The 17,570-nt window shown below is 50.2% G+C and overlaps 7 protein-coding genes and 1 non-coding gene across 8 annotated transcripts; 6 read left to right on the forward strand and 2 right to left on the reverse strand.

The window, feature by feature from the left end:
• The first annotated feature begins 1,329 nt into the window (after nt 1-1,329).
• Nucleotides 1,330-2,684, forward strand: NCU05534 (hypothetical protein). Its single transcript, XM_955403.3, has one exon. It carries the CDS (start codon nt 1,753-1,755, stop codon nt 2,395-2,397), a length of 645 nt encoding a protein of 214 aa, XP_960496.1. The 5' UTR covers nt 1,330-1,752; the 3' UTR covers nt 2,398-2,684.
• A 1,056-nt stretch (nt 2,685-3,740) lies between these two features.
• NCU15384 lies at nt 3,741-3,903 on the reverse strand. The gene has a single exon. It is a non-coding gene; the product is annotated as a tRNA-Leu (tRNA).
• Nucleotides 3,904-5,287: 1,384 nt separating this feature from the next.
• NCU05532 (hypothetical protein) lies at nt 5,288-5,722 on the forward strand (the record flags this gene model as incomplete). Its single annotated transcript, XM_955401.1, has 2 exons — nt 5,288-5,639; nt 5,703-5,722. The coding sequence occupies 2 exons, from the start codon at nt 5,288-5,290 to the stop codon at nt 5,720-5,722; spliced, it is 372 nt and encodes a 123-aa protein (XP_960494.1).
• Nucleotides 5,723-6,983: 1,261 nt separating this feature from the next.
• NCU05531 (hypothetical protein) lies at nt 6,984-7,898 on the forward strand (the record flags this gene model as incomplete). Its single annotated transcript, XM_955400.1, has 1 exon — nt 6,984-7,898. One exon carries the CDS (start codon nt 6,984-6,986, stop codon nt 7,896-7,898), a length of 915 nt encoding a protein of 304 aa, XP_960493.1.
• A 1,515-nt stretch (nt 7,899-9,413) lies between these two features.
• NCU05530 (hypothetical protein) lies at nt 9,414-10,519 on the forward strand (the record flags this gene model as incomplete). Its single annotated transcript, XM_955399.1, has 2 exons — nt 9,414-10,154; nt 10,250-10,519. 2 exons carry the CDS (start codon nt 9,414-9,416, stop codon nt 10,517-10,519), a joined length of 1,011 nt encoding a protein of 336 aa, XP_960492.1.
• Nucleotides 10,520-12,402: 1,883 nt separating this feature from the next.
• NCU05529 (hypothetical protein) lies at nt 12,403-12,639 on the forward strand (the record flags this gene model as incomplete). Its single annotated transcript, XM_955398.1, has 1 exon — nt 12,403-12,639. One exon carries the CDS (start codon nt 12,403-12,405, stop codon nt 12,637-12,639), a length of 237 nt encoding a protein of 78 aa, XP_960491.1.
• Nucleotides 12,640-13,436: 797 nt separating this feature from the next.
• On the forward strand, nt 13,437-13,676 carry NCU05528 (hypothetical protein; the record flags this gene model as incomplete). Its single annotated transcript, XM_955397.1, has 1 exon — nt 13,437-13,676. The coding sequence occupies one exon, from the start codon at nt 13,437-13,439 to the stop codon at nt 13,674-13,676; it is 240 nt and encodes a 79-aa protein (XP_960490.1).
• Nucleotides 13,677-14,562: 886 nt separating this feature from the next.
• On the reverse strand, nt 14,563-17,523 carry NCU05527 (hypothetical protein). Its single transcript, XM_955396.3, has 4 exons — nt 16,247-17,523; nt 16,107-16,188; nt 15,282-16,055; nt 14,563-15,155 (listed from the first exon to the last, which is right to left on the reverse strand). Exons 1-4 carry the CDS (start codon nt 17,258-17,260, stop codon nt 15,109-15,111), a joined length of 1,917 nt encoding a protein of 638 aa, XP_960489.2. The 5' UTR covers nt 17,261-17,523; the 3' UTR covers nt 14,563-15,108.
• Nucleotides 17,524-17,570: the final 47 nt, after the last annotated feature.

A 17,570-nucleotide genomic window follows, 5' to 3' on the forward strand; every position in this document is an offset into this window, starting at 1 on the left:
GAGAATGTCGTTATCTAGGTGGTTTATGTCGCATACTTGGTATTTGCCCAAGTAGTTGAGACCACTAAACCTAACATGCCGGTCCGTTGCGACGTTTGCGCAAGATTCACGATAACGTGTACCGTTCGAGTGTCCCTCTCGCCATCTTTTTGCATGAAGCAGTCAACCAACCCGTCAGACCACTGGGACTTCGTATATAATAGGTAGGTAAGCTACTATCGATGAAAAGCGAACAACACTGGAAGCTTTACAGTTCGGGACGATTAGTTAGCAGTTTCAAAGTGTCTCGTGATATCGATACGAAGGACGGGAACGCAATCCTTTATATGTAAAAAAAAAAATCCTCGGTTGTTGGTACAAGTAGGATAAACTGCATGACACGAGATACTACTACCTCTACCAACCGAAGGGCGTTCGGCATTACCGAACGCTGTGGTGCAACCATCATGGCCGCCAAGACTCACGAACTTTCATGGCCGAGTCCTTTGGAGCAGAACAGCCGATGGCGTGCATGGGCATACAGGTATCGAACGCCATTTCAGCCCGCGAAGCGTACGACGAATCAAGAATTCGACAATGGCACAAGTTTGTGGTGATTAGAGGTAATGATGACGGGATAGCTTTTCGTCACTTTAGCCGCGCCGCGTGGTGATGTAATGTTTTCCCATCCATCCCGTCGGGACCTCTTCTATGTTCGTCCCGGCACACCCAACCCACCGTTCGCCAACTCTTTAAGAGTGGAGAGAGGAAGTGCGGAGTTTAGACACAGGCTGTCAATAGCGGAGGCTACGGCGGCCACAGCGGCCTTGGTTCAGCGCTACCTGATCCGGCATCCCGGATGTAGCGGATGTGACGTGTGATTGCCCCTGGGGTATCACAACCTGATATATGTAAAGGTGATGCGGGAGCGGAATACGAGGTTGTAATACCTCCCGTCTGTATGGATTGATGTAAAAGGCCATTTCTTGAATTTCCACTTGGGCGATCACTGGGGGTGGCAACCTAAGCCTTCGGTCATAAGGTGGCAGTCTGTACGAGAAATGGCAATTTCAAACATATCAAGACTTTAGTTCTCTGTAACACCACTAGCGCCTTGGCTGTACCGCGCTACTACCCTTCAACCTACTGGGGCGTACTGTGTACTAGCTCTAACGTAGTAGTGTAAGGTCCCTAAAGGGCCCTCCAACCCCAGGATTTGAGGCAACGCCAAGGGCCCCAAAGGTCCATGGTTCCAGGTGATGATCACGTTCCGTCGTCAGCTGTAGCTGACTAAGATAGTCGGCGTTCGGAATACGAAAATCAAAAGCCTAGTGTACACTGTTTGGGAAAAGAAAAAATAATGTCGGTCAGCACCATACCTATTTACGCCATAAGAAGCGGAGTTGGAAGTGCCCCTTCCGGAGAGAACAAAGTTTGCTGTTGTGCGGGCAGGCTGGGGACGATGTTGGTTTGTATAAATGAAGGGCCGGCCGGTTGACGAACAAATGGTTGTGTCCTTCTTCTCCCCCCATCTCCCTTGCCGGTTTGTGTCTCACCAGATCGACAGGAAGCTTGCGTCAATCCCTACCAACATTCTGTGTAACAAGTCACAACAGTTGGTCCATTTTATATCAACAGCAGAACGTCGCGGGAACTTTTCTCAGCTCTACCGTCCGCCTTCGTTCTTTCCCAAAGTTGAACCAGACCGAATAAGTTTCTTCAGAACGTCAACTGAACCTCTTCCTCACCACCTCCATCAAACCACCAACCAAAATGAAATCAACTACCGCCCTTCTTACCGCGTTCAGCGCCCTCGCCGTCTCTCCTGCCCTCGCTGACTTCGATGGCTTCTTCCGCTTCATCGGCGGCAACTCCGTCATCTCCGGCCAGCGTCTACGCCTAAACAACTCGATCCCCTGGACGTCCCCCGGCGTGTCGCACGCCCCTTACAATCCTGCCGACCATTTCTCGCGCATCTACATCAACGACACTACCCCCTCTCTCCTCTACGTCGTTCCCACCAACCCTCACCCTCCTCCAGTGCCCGGCTACTACGCCCTTTCCGGCACCGAGGGCGTGCCAGACGCGTACAGGCTGGTGCAGACGTACAGACCGGATGAGGAAGGGACCGTGAATTTGTACAAGGATTGGAAGGTCAAGAAGGTTTGTAACCAGGCGAAGAATGAGACGAGGCTTCTACTGAGATATGGCAATGATTTGTACAACGAGTGGAGGTGGATTGCGGTTAGGGAGGTTGGGTTTACCGGGGCCGAGAGGTGGGTGCCTTGGTGGGTGAAGCACAGTGACGCCAATGTTGGTAACTTGACGACGTGGGATTATGACATTGCGGATTTGGAGCTGGTGGAAGCTGAGGGGCCCGTAAACTCGAATGCGCCAGGGGGTGTCCAGGAGAATTAAGGGGTGCCGTGGGCTTGGACTTGGGGAGTAATGGAGGAGGGTCGACGAGACCTCCTAGGCAAGGGAAAAAAGAAAGGAGGGAACAGGCTTGAGAGGCGGAGATCTGAGGATTCGGAGTAACGGCGATGGGGTAAGTGCCCCCAAGGAGTAATAGTTAATTGGGGTTTCATCTATGATCAACGGCGAGGTGGTCAGGAGGATGACCAGCCCCGTTTTTCACATTCTTGCACATAGTTTTGACCGCCCTCGTGGTCTTTAATTTCAATTCCTTCAATTTCTTCAATTCTTTATCAAACCCCATGCCATCATTTGCCCTCGTTCGCATGGTAGTATCCATGTAGACGAAGTTCATACACTTTTTGTTATGGTGTTGTTAAGTCGTCGTCCCGCTGCCTCTGGATTTGAACAAAGAAACTCTTGACTTAGGCACCGAAGCGCTAATTCTGAGTTGGAAGTAGCATAGATTGCTGTTCATTTCGAGGAGCCGGGCTGTGTCCACAAAGACAGCAGCTGCCTAGCACAGACGCATCGGATTGAACACAAGAAAGGGGATCTTTGACAGTTTTATCCGACCGATAAAGAAGGTGAAATCAAAACATGGCTACCTCTAGGTACTAACGACGTCGGACAGGGGTATCAGTTGTTCGCCTTTCAGTCAAGCAAATATTCAAGCCGTCTCATTCCGTCGACAAAAGAAGAATGTCTGGTCTCGAAGCTCCACGCCGAAGCTTGAAGCTTGATGTCTTCATCCCGTGGACAGTAAGTTATTCCACCCAACAGCATCGGTCCTAGAACTCTCATGACCTGGCAAACAATCATCCACGGTATTTATTCATAGGACATTACCCGTGTTCAATGCCGCACAACTAGGGAGCATTTTCAGTATAAAGATGGCACCATCACCCCAACCCGACGTTCTATCTTCTCTCTCCAAACCAGCCTCGACAGAAAACCATTCAAGACAGCAAAAAGAAAATCATCGAAACTTAGAGCTATCTATAACCGGTTCTCCATTATCTTCACCCACGGTTCAAAATGCCCGAGAAGAAGCTCACGCCCAATTTTACGGTGAGGCGGATGACTGCCCCCGATCCGAATAAGAAGAAGGATGAGGACAATAAGCAGCAGGACAAGAAGGAGAAGGACCAGAAGAAGGACCCAAAGAAGTAATCTTCTTCTCACACCTTTTTTTACTGCTCAGCAGCGCCGGGTGAATGATATCCACTGTATTCCATCGGCAGACAGGGGCGGACAGGAAGGAGCATGATCAACCAACGCCAAGATCAAGCGGAAGGAGAAACACCGAGGGAAAACAAATGCGAAACAAGAAAAAAAGAAATGCGTGCGCGGTCCGGGATTCGAACCCGGGGTCTTACACTTTTTGGTTAGTACTGCGGGTCGCCACGCCGCTTCTGCTTCACACAAATTGTGTGGTGCGTCCTCGGAGCCAGATCCCTCAGCACAGGTTTTTGAAGTGTACGCGTTTAACCACTACGCCAACCGCGCTTTGTTGAAAGTAACACACACAGATCCAATACATATACCCCGAAGGAAGGAGCCCCGGGTATGTCTAGTGGTAGAGAGAGGTAGGTGCCGGTACGTACTTCCACGTACCTACCACTACTGGCTAAACTTTCGTGTGCCTGCCTGGGTTCTCTGTGACCTGGACTCAAGCTTGCCTTCCTTCCACATCGATGGCGACAAGCCGCCCTGACAGAACGTACCCGTTTCACCCCTTCATAGCACCACATCGTCGTCTTCTTTTGGGTTTCTTGGTTTCCTTTTCCTCCCCTCCATCACCACTACCGTTCTCCACAACAACCACACGTGCAGCATTAATGATAGGTACAAATGCTGCTGCGGCACGGCAGCGACATAAATATGGGAATGTTGGGGCTTGTGTGACTGTACTTCATAGTTTGAATTTAAATATTGTTCAGTAATAGGAAATTCGCTTTCGCTCCCTTTCACATCTCGCCCTTGACTCTCTTGCTACTATTCCCTTGTTGGTTGTGACCACTGTTTTTTTTTTTTTTTTTTTTTTTTTTTTTTTTTTTGCCTTGGACTAGATCTCGGTGAGTACTCTGTAGCAGGAACTAAACCCAAAGAGAAGGTGATGAAGTCTGCGAATCCTTTGTCTTTTTCGGTCTTGGTGGTAATAAGTTGCTGGTCGGGGTACCTTAGATATGCTCAACCAAGGCGATTGGACGATGGAAAATGGTGACTCTGGTCCCTTTGGTACCTACCTAGGTACTTTTCACCAGCCGGGTCAGACAAGCAGTTCAATTCAGACAATCCTAGATCACCAGTAAATAATTTTCTGCTAACCAAGTGCTGACTTTTCGAGTCGACGAGAAGAGATAACACAGCAGAGACAGAAGAGTGTGATGATTCCTCCACGCATCGATGCTGTCGGATGGGAAAAGAATTCGAGTCTGCGCGGGAAATGCGCCAAGATCCGAGATGCACGGCACATTGAGGAACCCAAAGAGGAATGCATGGCGGATGTTATTGCACTAACACTGCTACCGCCCGAGAAGCGGTAACTAGGATAAGATGGCATCTAATCCAGTGCAGCATGTATCCCACTTTGTTGCATCTCCCTCTGATCGTGCCTACCCGCTGACTTCCCTCTACAACCAGCCCATGGAAAGAAAGCAAGAACAACATCACAAACCACCTGGCAGTTTTTTTTTTTTTTTTTTTTTTTTTTCCAAAACTCCGTGAAACTAAGAAGTACACAACTAACTGGCTTTCTCCACTTCATAATCTCTGCTGACCGACCAACCTAATCTTCGCTTCCGCATCGACAATAGCGCCGCCGCCAACCCATCCTAGATACTCCGCCGTTTCCCGACATTGTATCGAGAGAAGCAGCCTGCCGCGAGACATGCCGACCAAGGAAGCCGTCCGAGAACCAGCCGCGACGAGAACAAGCTACAGTTTCCCGCATTCCGAACCGAGAAAGATGGAGTACGAAGAACCGATCCGGATACTAGGAAGGATGAAGCCACGGTCTCTGCTGGCGTATGGCACTTCGGCTGCTCTGTGTCGAGAGGATCGATCTGAGGCACATATCGACCTCGTCAGGGATACGGCTTTCTATTTTGTTTGGCACCGATGTAGGCGCGCTGGATTATATGATGTTCGATGGCTGAATGCTCGATATGGATCTGGCAACGATTACTCTATAACAGCGGACGCCATATCAGACTACCATCAATCCAGAGATCTCTGCACAGGTGTGTTCGCTTATCAGCGAACCCGGCGCGACACCTGATCTATACCTCTTACGACAAGCCTAGCATCTCCGGACTACAAGTGATGCCATCACGACAGGCCGGCATCTTGATACTCGACATGGCTCCGACAATCTTACCATGGGCGGCGGATTTGGTCTTATAGAGACCCTCCGAAATATTTCTGCGGACTTCTCTGGTCGCCGGGCAGGGTCTCTAGCAGTCTTTCGAGTCGGATCGCCCAATCTCTCCTTACAGTGCCTGTATTCCTCTAGCTCGTTCCGCGATCTTTTCCCCGATTCTGTGACTGCGAAATAAAGGACAAATGCACAAGTGTTCAACATAAGATTACCCATAACTTGGATGGCTACAGCAGTTGGATTCCACCTTCTCACCCTCGCGAAACGGGCCGAAGGTTGAAGACGTGAACAAGTGTTGCGGCGGAACGGGTTCAGACAGAGAGGTGGGACACTTCACATTTGAGAGGCAGGCAAAAATTCCTGTCGTTTCGAAGTAGCCTGGAGGCCAATTTTGGGCTATTGCGTTTACAAGCAGGTCATACGGGAGTCTAATCAGGGAAGTCTTTTTTTTTTTTTTTTTTTTTTTTTTTTTTTTTCGAGGCCGGAACGGGAACAGTCACCTCAATCTGGACTCCGCGGCAACAGTTTCTCAGGTTTGGTATTCAAATTTGCATACTCGGATCTGCCGTTCATGCACCTTCCTTTCGCGAACTTGAGCGCTCTCTCGAGCACTTCACCGTCCTGGTTGCAACAATTAACGCGTATACGCGCATCCAAGGTTTCAAACACCGCCACCAACCTGCTACCTTTTCTTCCTTTTTTCGTTACTCCGCGGTGCACTGGAGCCTCTCCTCGCGTTCATTTACTGTAAATAGTCACGCGCACTCGCAAGTAATCCCTTGAGTGACCCTTCCTCGTTTTATCTAACCCATCAATCTGACCGACCGCAGGTTCAAGAAAAATTTACTGGCAATCAACTACGCGCACCTCCAGAACTCGACCCTTCTTCGAGTAGAACGATTTTTGCGAGTTGAAGCGATCAGTACAGGTGCAATACCATCAAGCGCGAACCTCCTTCGCAGCTCGAGACCACATACGCGACATGAAGACCCTCTTCAGTCTCCCAGAACTCGCGGCAACTTATCTCTGAGCGCCGGCCTACTGTCAAGTGAAGTCGCAGATACAGCAGTGTTTACCCTGAGACCAAGCTTGTCGCAACAGGAGCAGCAAGATAACTTTGCTTTGCGACGAGGAATATCGACAACCTAAGCCAGCACTCCTCGGGATTGCACCTACCTGGCCACATCGAATCTACCCCGCAACCACTATGGGTCGTTCAAAGTCTGCTCTTCGTGCCTCTCGCGAGAAAAAAGCTGAGTCCAAGGCTGCAGGTGTCAACCCCAACAAGCGTCTTGCGATGGCCTTGAAGGCAAAAGGGGCCCCTCGTCCCATTTGGGATCCGCCGAGAATGTCCGTTACGCCTTCGCCCAGGAAGTCTGAGCCAGCTTCTCGCAAAGTCAAAGCTGAGCCAAAGTCTCCCGAGCCATATTCCGGACCGACTCTTCGCTCCTCGACTGCTTCCGCTGCCGTCAAAGCTGAGAAGCCATATCCTGGGAGAACTCTTCGCTCCCCCACCACTTCGTCTGCCGGTAATGTTAAGAAAGGGCCTAAGAAAGAGCCGTACACCGGACCGACTCTCCGGTCTTCTACCGCTTCTCATGCCAACAACATCAAGAAAATTCAGAAAATCAAGGATGAGATGTCTTCTGAGTCGGTTGATGGACCGACTCCTCGCTCGTCGACCACCTCCGCTGCCGGCGAATCCAAGAAGCCGTATTCCGGACCAACCCTTCGCTCCTCGACTATTTCCTCTGCCGCTGAAGTCAAGAAAGAGCAGTATTCCGAGCCGACTCTTCAGTCCTCCATCGCTTCCTCTAACCGCCGAGCCATTCAGAAAATCAAGGACGAGCTGTCTTCCAAGTCGTCGTCCAATTCAGCCTCTGACCGTATCATGGTTGTCAATAGCTCAGAACCTCGTGGCGAGCCCGAGCCTCAGCCTAAGGCCGAGCATGAGGACGACCCTGAGCAAGAGGCTGAGCCCAAGATTAAGCCCGAGCCTGGAAGAGCCCAAAGGACCACGGCCAAAGCCCACTGTACCGACTTCCGCAAATGTATCAGATGTGGCGTTTGGGGCTTCGAGTACCCTCCTCTGCATGTCACCAAGGAGGAAGAGGAAATCTGAGATGTTGAGGCGATGGTATTTGCATGAAGAGGTGGAGAAGTGTCTCCGCGGCCGATTCCGAAGCGTTGTTGCACTTGAGGTACCTTTGACAAGTTAGCACCACACCCATGTCAACCATTCCGCCCATCATTTCGTCCTCTTGGGTCCACAGTCAGTGCTGTATGGCCGGAAAGATATGTACTCGTATAAAACCGTACAGAACAATTTGTTTTGGGAGAAGGACTGGAAAGTGGCAGTCTTGACTGTATCTACCTCTGGGTGGCTTCAAAGCACTAACGTCTAGTTCTACCTGCCAGTAACAGGTATGATAGCGTCAAGACCGGCGAGTCTGATAAGGTCATTTCCAGCAAAAAGTTCAGGGTCAAAGTTGGCAAATTGCAGGGGGCCAAGTGCATGGCATCCGATTAACGGCAGTCCTAGTTGCGATTTCTATATCTTTAATTCCAACAACACTTTTGAAGGGGAAGTTTCCATCTCGAAGAGTATCTGGCTCTTTTCGCTGTCTTCTTGCTGTTTCTTGCTTCATGCTTGTCACCCTGAATTTTTCGGCAAGTCTTTTTTTCCTTCTGTAGAAGCGCGCCCTTACCACGTCTACGGATATGAGGCATCTTTTTACTCTCAACGACTACATCCTGAACGTTCAAACCCTTTTCAGGCTGGACATACATATGCTTCACCAGTCTATGTCCTTTACTCATAGAAGGACACCCGGTGAATGCCTGGATTATTCAAGCCCATGCACCTCAAACCTTGACGCTGGGCTTACGACCATGGTCAGAGTCACGAGGCGACCGTGGAAATGGTTTCTCCCACAAGTTCCATTTATTAGCCGATGGATCAATGATCCCACTTTATCTTCCCTCTTCGATTCAGGTCATTAGTAACCGATAACCATGCACCTTGATCTTGACTCCTGGCATGAATAGCTCATCGAGTAACATACCTTAGTTTCATGGGAAACATCTTCTTATCGCCGCTTGACGCTCGATAACACACAAGTTCTGCGTCACCAAATGTTCACGAGACTTGGTAACCATAGAATATGACCATTTCTTTGTTAGAGGGCGAAGGTGAAGTGCCTGGGAACTTTCAATTCGTACATGGCTTGGGGTGAGCATTGTTTGGAGATAATGTGGCAATACCGAGATTGTCCGAGGAAGCAGTAGCCACAACTTGTCAAACAATGATTTTTGTCACTCAGCTTTGTGTCATTCCCTTTGAATCGTACATATTCGAATCGTCTATTTCTGAGTTCCCTACCTTTGTTTCGGCTTTCTTTGTCTTGTCCGGCTTTGTGTCATCTGTCTTTGAGTCGTCTACCATCGAGTCGCCTCCGAGTAGCAACGTGGAATTTGTCCAGTCGCTTCTAACTACATGTTCCTCTTGTTACCATTAATGAAAAATATATATAAACACCAGTGAATGTGAACACAGAAGATGCCATCCATCTTTTTATCCAGTTTCGAAACCTTGCTAGCTGTCTTACCTTCAGGAATCCGTTAGCCTTCAACCACAATGCCTAAAAGAACGCTCGCTACCGCCCGTGGGGCATATTCGGACAAGGCCGCTCTCAGAGCCCAGGGAATCAACCCCAACAAGCGTCTCGCAGGGCTGAATATCCGTACCGTGCCGCAAAGAATGACCGCGCAAAATGATCCTCCAGCCCCTGGGGATGACTCTGAGGAGGAACCTGAGGAGGTCCCTGCAGAGGCCCCTGCAGAGGAAGCCGAAGAGGAAGCCGAAGAGGAAGCCGAAGAGGAAGCCGAAGAGGAAGCCGAAGAGGAAGTCGAAGAGGAACCTGCAGCCAAGAGGCGCAAGACAACAAAAGCGGCAGGCGGGAAGAGAAAAAGAGCATCTGATGACGATGATGAGGATGACGAAGAGGAAGCCGAGGAGAGCGAGGAGCCCGAGGAAAGACCTAGGAAGAGAGCGAAATCCGCCGCGAACAAAAAGCCGGCTAAGAAGGCCAAATCTCCGAAAAGGAAGAACAAGAAGAAGGCGCCAAACAAGAAGAAGAAGGCGTCAAACAAGAAGAAGGCGTCAAACAAGAAAGCTTCAAAGAAGAAGGCCAAGGAGTCTGAGGACGAGTCCGAAGAAGAATCCGAAGACGAGCCCGAAGACGAGGCCTATGATCCAATGCAACTGTGGGAAGTCCGGGACATTATTGCGGAACAAATGGACTCTAGCGGTCAACTCCAGTACTTGGTAGACTGGGAAGATAACCCGGAGACTGGTGAGAAATACGATCCAACCTGGGTATGTGCTGACCCCCTGTTCTGTTCTGTCCTTTCTTTTCTTTTCTTTCTTTTCCGTTATACAATGTACTAATTACCATACTGCTGGATTTACAGGAGCCGGCAGAGAATGTTGTGGACACTTCAGAAGCGATTCTCGCCGAATGGGAAGAAAGAAGGGCCCGGAGGGCGAGTACTGAAGAGGAAGTCAGCGCTGAGGCCGTAGACCCCGATGACATCGAGATGGAGGATGTGCCCGAGGAGGAGATGCCCGAGGAGGAGGAGCGCAGAGAAATCGTTCAGGGTAGGAGGAGGGCGGGGCCCAAGCCGAGGACACAGCCAAAGTATCCCAGGAAGAAGCTTGTAGCTATGACTGCTCCCAAGTAAGGTATGTCTATAATGTGCCCCTTTTACCTGTACCTCTAGTTCCTATTCAAGTCCCTAACCAAGATTTCTAGACATCCAGGAAGTACAAGATGTGGTTGTGACGCGACCCAGCTTGCCGTTGTCTCTGCCTGCCTTTGTTTGAGCCCAAGTCACCCGACCGGCAATGTCTTTCTTTGTTCGATGATGTACGGATTTGGAATAGAACAGGAGCATACATAAGGAGGTAAGACTAGGAGATGAAGCGGTCACATTTGAATTGCTAGCTCACGTGTGTACCAGCCACACAATGTACTTTACCTAGAGAGAGGGAGAATATCTAGATGTTTGGAGTTGTGTCGAAGGATAGAATATTTATCCAATGTGTTTAGCAGCTACATATGATAGCAAACATGAACCGCTTGCAAATCATTTTCAATTCGAGGTAAACAACTAGGTATTTTGACATCACTGGGTTGAAACCATGGCTAAAATCTCGATGGAACATACCTAACGTGCATTGTTGCAGGAGAGATCATGAGTGTCTCAAGACTCTTCAAGCGCGCAGTTTGGACTGGGTGCATGACTTTGCGGTATCAGTCATAGCACGGGCAAATATCCGTATCCTTCTTGACTAACACCCGACTGAAGTATACGTACCTACCTACATCTATGACCTATAACCGTGACTTGCTTTATTTGCCGTGCCTCTTACCTATTTATGGTTTTACGTCTTTTGGGGAAAGTCATCCATTCACCCCTTTCTCCAGCATGACATAAAATTGGGTATTTAATGCTGGACTGTACGGAACTCTTCTACGTTGCAAAAGAACCTATATCTTTACAAGACACAACATGGGCAGATGCATTGTAGGCATGCTCGCTTTCCGAGAGAATCAGGCCCAGAAGAAGACGGCGTTGAAAGTCCAGGGTAAGACTTGACTTCAAGTAAAACGCTTGCCACAGTAGCGGAAGTGACGAGGTGCTCTTGCCACTCCTCAGAGGATGGATATCAAAGCAGAACGTAACTGGAGAGCTTCGATTCAGCCATGCTGGCATTAAGGAGAAGGCGGTGGAACAAGAGAACAGGTATTCCAATCTCCATGTTGCTGCCAGAAGGGCAAAGCTGGTGATGACGAAGAGGTTACCTCTCTAGCGTAGAATCGGAAGAGAAGGAGCAGACAATTTTCAACTGCCGCTGGGAATAGAGAAGGAAAGGGAGACAGTGACGATGCAAATCAAGCGAAGAAGAGGAGGAGGCAGATCGGATGCCCCGAGGTGGTCACTGAAGAATCCCAGGAAGACACGGACATAGAAGTCCACGAGAAGGAATAAGCACGTTTATTGACAGCCTCGGTCATCTGGTAGTCAGCCTATTGCTTACAAGACGTGGGCGTGTCAGGTTGTGATCGTAACCAGTAGCCCCGAGGCAGTGGATGCGCAGACCCTATACTATCACGAGACACTCGTGAATTATTTCACAGTCAGCTTTTCTCATGGTAGTAAAACCACCGGCGTTGTTGCTGCAGCTACAACTATTTCGTTCCGGGTATTCAGCTTCTTGCAAAGAGCAGACCTTCACCCCAGCAAAACAAACAGAACCCAATAATGGGGATCGAAAACCTTCAGTCATCGTCGGTGAAGTGCGACCTTGGCACTTCCCCCAATTTCGTATTTAAGGAGCTCAATCCACCACTCAAAGCGTCTTTCCTTGCTTCCAACACATCTACGCCCTCCTGTACTTTTCATTCCACAAAACAAAAGTTGTCCGCTTGGAAAGACCCTACTACACTTTCCAGCTTGACCAATGTATGTGGCGTATCCACCACCACCTTATATACCTATTGACTACCACTAACCCACGCACCCACCTACCTTACTCTTCGTTTAGCAACATCTTTACAAAAATGGACAAGCAAAGCATCCAAGGCGTCCCCGAATCCACCGCCGCTCGCCCCGTTGAAGAGGCAGCACCCGCCACCAATCAGCCCAAGGCAGACAACTCCCGCCGTGCAGTTGGAACTTTCTGCGATCAGGTGCTCTTGACAACACGCGAGATGCACGATGCGCTCAATATTGTCAGTGAGCAACTGCGCTTGCTGATGCAGGAGGTGCAAGAGCTACAGGAGAAAACGGGTTCCTAGAGGTAGGTATTCCATCTCTCTTACAATGTAAGCCGCTGACACGGTAATGGAGATACCTAGAGGCACTTTTACTTTCCTGAAACAAGGAGCACGACACAACTCGGCACTGATTGGGACATTAGCATGGACGTTGAGGGTGGTCCGAATCATTATTTGGCCTGAGGGACTTGAAGCACATAATAAATCTGGCAGACAGTCGCAATAGCCGTTGTGAGGTCGCAGGTTTGCTCGCAGAATAGATGGGTTATCTACTTCTACAGCTTTTGAAGGCGTTAGTACTCGTTTTTTACTTTGGAACGAAGCCAAGGGTTGAAAGTCAAAAGCAATTTTGCTCACCTTGATTGTTCGCCTAAGAAGTATAGTGCAGATACTGGGTATTCCTCCCACGTACCTTGTTTGCTAATTCTGTAAGTGAATCTCCTCGACCAAGGTGTAGTGACGTCGACCAAGAATGCATCATTGCCTTCCCCTTAGCTGGAGTGTTTCGGTCGACACATGTTTGGCGTAACCCTTGGTTGCCTTCATTAGGTAGGTACCTATTCATCCCGAGTGCCCCTGACTTGCGGCCTCGGTTTTCGATCCCTTAATAGCTCAAGCCATGAATCCTCCCCCCAGTTTACAACTGCCTATTCACTCTTCTCCAAACATCATCTTCCATAAAAAAATCCAACCTGCACCGCACGACTCAAGAATTTCCCAACTTGCACATCGTCAAGTTAGATAAATCATCCACTAACTCAGATCTCACCACCTACTTCCACTTACCTCTTTACGTCAGACGTAAATAACTCGACAGTATGCCGGCCAACGAGACGTCCGGCCATCCGTCCACGACCGCCAAAGTTGACGAAAACACGACTACCCCCAAGATCACCCCTAATATGTCTTATGTCGCCAGCCCGAAGGTCACTTTGACGCCGCGTGCTTTAGAAATTCTTCGGGAGCAGATCCTCCCAAGGATCCAGAGGGACATCAAGAAGGACTTGGCCGCTTTTGAGAGACAGGAGAAGATGAGAGCTTCTCAAGCGGAGAAGTAACGACGCGGTCGTGGCTTCCTCTTGTAGGTAATCATCCACAACCAAGGTGAGATGTACTTCTTTTACTTGTTCAGGCAAGACGTCATTCCCTAACTCGTGTTGTAGAAGGAATCGGCTCAGCCCACTACGGTAGAATATATTCTCTCAGCCCAGCACGACCTGTCATCGCCGGTGTATCAGACTGGAAACTCGGATGTAGTTTGGGTAAAAAATCACGAAAGCGGCGAGGAATCTGGAGATCTTGATGGATGATGGCAAGGCAGGATTAGGGGAGTTTTAGTGCGAACAGAGGAGCTGAAACCAAAGGAGACAATCTTACCTGACCATAACCTGAACATCAAGTGATGCCCCTTATACACCCTTTCATGGATGGTTTATCTATCACCCATCCATCACTATGTCAAACGACGGCCGCTTATTCAACATGAATTGCAAAACAGCCCAAAGCAGTCCCAAGGTCATCGGATCATGTATCTTGCGATTGTTCCCGAAACCTTGAAAGGGAGTCAATCACCTTCAGGTTTGGAAGTAGGGGCAGGTTCGGAACCTTGACTGACGACCCAACTGTCTACAGCCTTGGAAACCTGTCCGTCGGCAGTGAACCTTGCACAAATGACTGTACATGGACCTTGACTGCCGCTTGCCACTTCAACCTGGGTCCTTCTTCCATATCGAAAAGCCCATCCCCAGTGCCGACTCCAAGCGCCGCGCCGAGCTGGCGACACAGAGAAGCAAGATACAACCACACCGACCATGTCCAGGCTATGAGTATTCCAGAGCTAGCAAGCCCAAAGTCGGCAGCGTTTTTACCAAATCGGCGCAGAGCAGCTTGTCCCGCCACGCTCTTGATGTTCTTGCGAAGGGCAGCTTGTTGGAGGCCAAGAAGACCCAGGAGGAGGCAGCTGAAGAGAAAACAACGGAAAAGGCTTAAAGTGTTGCGAAGGGCTTCACATGAATCTTGAAGTCACCTGGAAAGTCACCCGGAGAATCGGGCAGGTTAAGGGGCATGAAAATTGATGAAAGCGAATTCAACTGCACTTGCGCAGTTGAGTTTGATCCTCAGAGATGTGTGGAACTGCGATGCCATGAATACTTGGCAGGTAGGTAAGAGGAATAAACAACGTGCTCAACAGGTATATCAGGGGGGAATGGTTCGCTCTGAAAAGATATTATAATTGAGAACCGCCAAATGTTTGTCCAATACGCCAAAAGATAACTTCCACCGCCACCGACGTTGAGTGCCCGTTCCAAAAACATTTGAATTTGTGACATAGATCGTGTAACATGACTCGTGACATTACATAGTCATTACCATCATAAAGAGGGGAGCGTAAATTGAGGGTATCCGCAAAGAGTCAAAAGACAGAACACATCCGAGCCTGGGAGTAATCATGACAGACCATGCGTCTAGCCACTAGCTGACCGTTTCTTCTCAAGTCAAGGTAGCCAACATAGCCTTCACCAACCTCGGCGGAGGACCTGTAAACCCCAAGTGGTCAGCACGTCTGTCCCAACGCTCCACACAACCCAAGAAATCACACTTGACAAACGCACCGCAAGTGACGCTTTATCGGCGATTCCTCGGCACACTGATAGACATCCTACCTCTCTTGTCCTTCTCAAGCCTCACACCCCTCCTGGGCTCCTCGATCCTCTCGACTTCTTCCTCACGCAGAACAAGCTCGCCGGTAGCTAGGCGCTCGGCGAGAACGAGATTGCCTCTGCTGCCGTGTCGTTCTTTTTCGTACGAATGGTGGCGGCTACGGCTTCGGCGGCTTTGACTACGATGGCGACTACGATGGCTACTGCGATGGCGACTGCGATGACGGCTGTGATGGCGACTGCGGCTTCGACTGCGATGGCGACTGCGGCTTCGACTCATGCCGTGACTCTCATCGAGAATCATCAACTCCTTGGAGAATTCGTCTGGGTGCGCGACGTGGACAACCTGGGGCGTGTGTACATGTCCTCGAGGTGCGATTGTTGCGGTAGAGCAGGTAGAGCATGAGGTACCAGTCGTGCAGGTCAAGTCGGTCCAAGAGGAGGTGCTATCCCATGAGCTGTAGGAGGAAGCCCGGGAAGGAGAGACGTCGCGGACCTGTACAGTTTTTGCGAAGTCGACTTGTTGAGTATGTACGGGCGGAGTCGCGTTTACCATTACTGGCTGGGTATATGTGGCTTGAACAGGCGAGTGGGTATGTACGGTGGTAGTATGAACATGCGGGTGAGCATGAGTAGTGGTTTGAGTGTAGTGTGTCGTATGATGTGGTGGCCCTGGAATAGGTGTGTCGGTGTATTCGATGATCTCCGTACGAGATTCTTCGCGTTCCTCAATGACATCGCCGGCACTCGAGCGAGCGGCATGGATTTCAAGTTCAGCTGGATTTTCTTTAGCTTGAAGTCGATACCCACCTGAAACAGGACACTTACCCTTCTTGTACTCGTCGCTCATCTTGAGCAGATGATCGATATGCTCTTGACCGAGAGCCTTTTGTATAATGGTAGTAGTTCCCTTGAGAAAGTGTTAGCGAGAAACTGTGCCAGTCAAAGAAACAAAATCATGAACCTACCTCCTCGACAAAAGGAAAGCCACTTTCAATGAGGGCCCGCCTCGAGAGTAAGCGGGAGGGAATTCTTGTCTTTCCCTTCTTCGGATACTCGCTCTTGCTTGTGATGGTAGTGCCGCCGCTGCTACTTGAAGAGCTGCTAGTGCTTGATGCCACCGATCTGCTTCGGCGGCTGCTTCGACGGCTACGACTCGTAGCACGGGAAGTACGCGAGTCCCTGCTCCGGTCTCTCCGGCCGCGCCTTGTGTGGATAACTTCCTTCTCGACCTCGCGCTCGCGGAACTTTTCTCCCCCAGGAAACGCATGGAAGTCTTCGTCACCATATCGATAAGGATCCGAAACTTGGATATCTTGGAAGTAGTCGTGCTCCGCATAAACTCTTGGAGGAGGCAAAGCCTTGTGCCTAGGCAGTGGGATCGGTACATTGGGAGGAATGCGGTAGTCGGACCTTCTGGCAGGCGGGTCATACTCTTCGCGGTCGTAGAAGCCCTTGGGCTTTCGATCATATGTATCGACACTGGAGGTACGTCTCCTCATCCTAGCAGTAGGGCGTGTTGGGGGAGATGGGCTGCGGAATCTTTCTCTTTCGGGAGATGGTCTTCGGCGGACGAAGGAGCTTGCGGAAGGAGACCGCCGTCGGCGCGTGGTAGAGGGAGGACGGGGCGTCTCGAAGTCGTCGTACATGGTACGGCGCCGCTCACGAAAAAGGAGTTCATCGTCCTCTTCCTCGTCGAAACGTGGACGGCGGGCTCGACGGTCGCGCATGAAGCGTCCATCATCGACGGAGTGCTCCCTTGGCGGAGGTACACGGCGGCTCTGGCGAAAGTAATCATCGTCGTCGTCCGGGTTGCGAGTTCGGATGGGAAGGGCTTCGAATCGGTCACGACCAGGGCCGCGGCCACGCTCAAGGGTCATGTCATGTTCCCGCTCATCAAAGAAATCTCGGTCCCACCGTGCAGAGCGGTTGGGAGCGACACTGGTCCGACCCAGGTTTGGGAACGAGGCTCGACCAGCCATGGCAGGGGTCGGGTAAGATATGCTGATCCTTGTAGATGATGATCGGATGCTCTTCGCTAGAGCATGTACTATGTAGGTAATGTACAACTACTCGACACTAAAGTAGAGCGTGGCGAAGACGATGGGATCGTAATATGACGAGCAGGCAAAAAGATCAGAGCAGGTTGGTGGATATCTTGATAGAAGTCGGTCAGCGTGGAATGGCAAGTGGCGCGCGTTCCTGGGGATCAGGTCTGGTTTTAGTCGAATTAGGTGACCACCAGCGGTTAAGCGAGGACTCGGAAGACATGGGACGAAGTTCAAGTTTGGA

The sequence above is a fragment of the Neurospora crassa genome, linkage group VI (assembly GCF_000182925.2).
Source record: "Neurospora crassa OR74A linkage group VI, whole genome shotgun sequence".
NCBI lineage: Eukaryota > Fungi > Ascomycota > Sordariomycetes > Sordariales > Sordariaceae > Neurospora > Neurospora crassa.

Excerpts from the sequence above, each read along its gene's own strand:
- NCU05534 (XM_955403.3), top strand. The coding sequence starts at position 1,753 with ATGAAATCAACTACCGCCCTTCTTACCGCGTTCAGCGCCCTCGCCGTC.
- NCU05527 (XM_955396.3), bottom strand. The coding sequence starts at position 17,260 with ATGGCTGGTCGAGCCTCGTTCCCAAACCTGGGTCGGACCAGTGTCGCT. Across the intron at positions 16,056-16,106 it reads GAGCGACGAGTACAAGAAGG|CTGAACTTGAAATCCATGCC; the intron begins GTAAGTGTCCTG and ends AAGAAAATCCAG. Across the intron at positions 15,156-15,281 it reads GCTTGAGAAGGACAAGAGAG|GTCCTCCGCCGAGGTTGGTG; the intron begins GTAGGATGTCTA and ends TGGGGTTTACAG.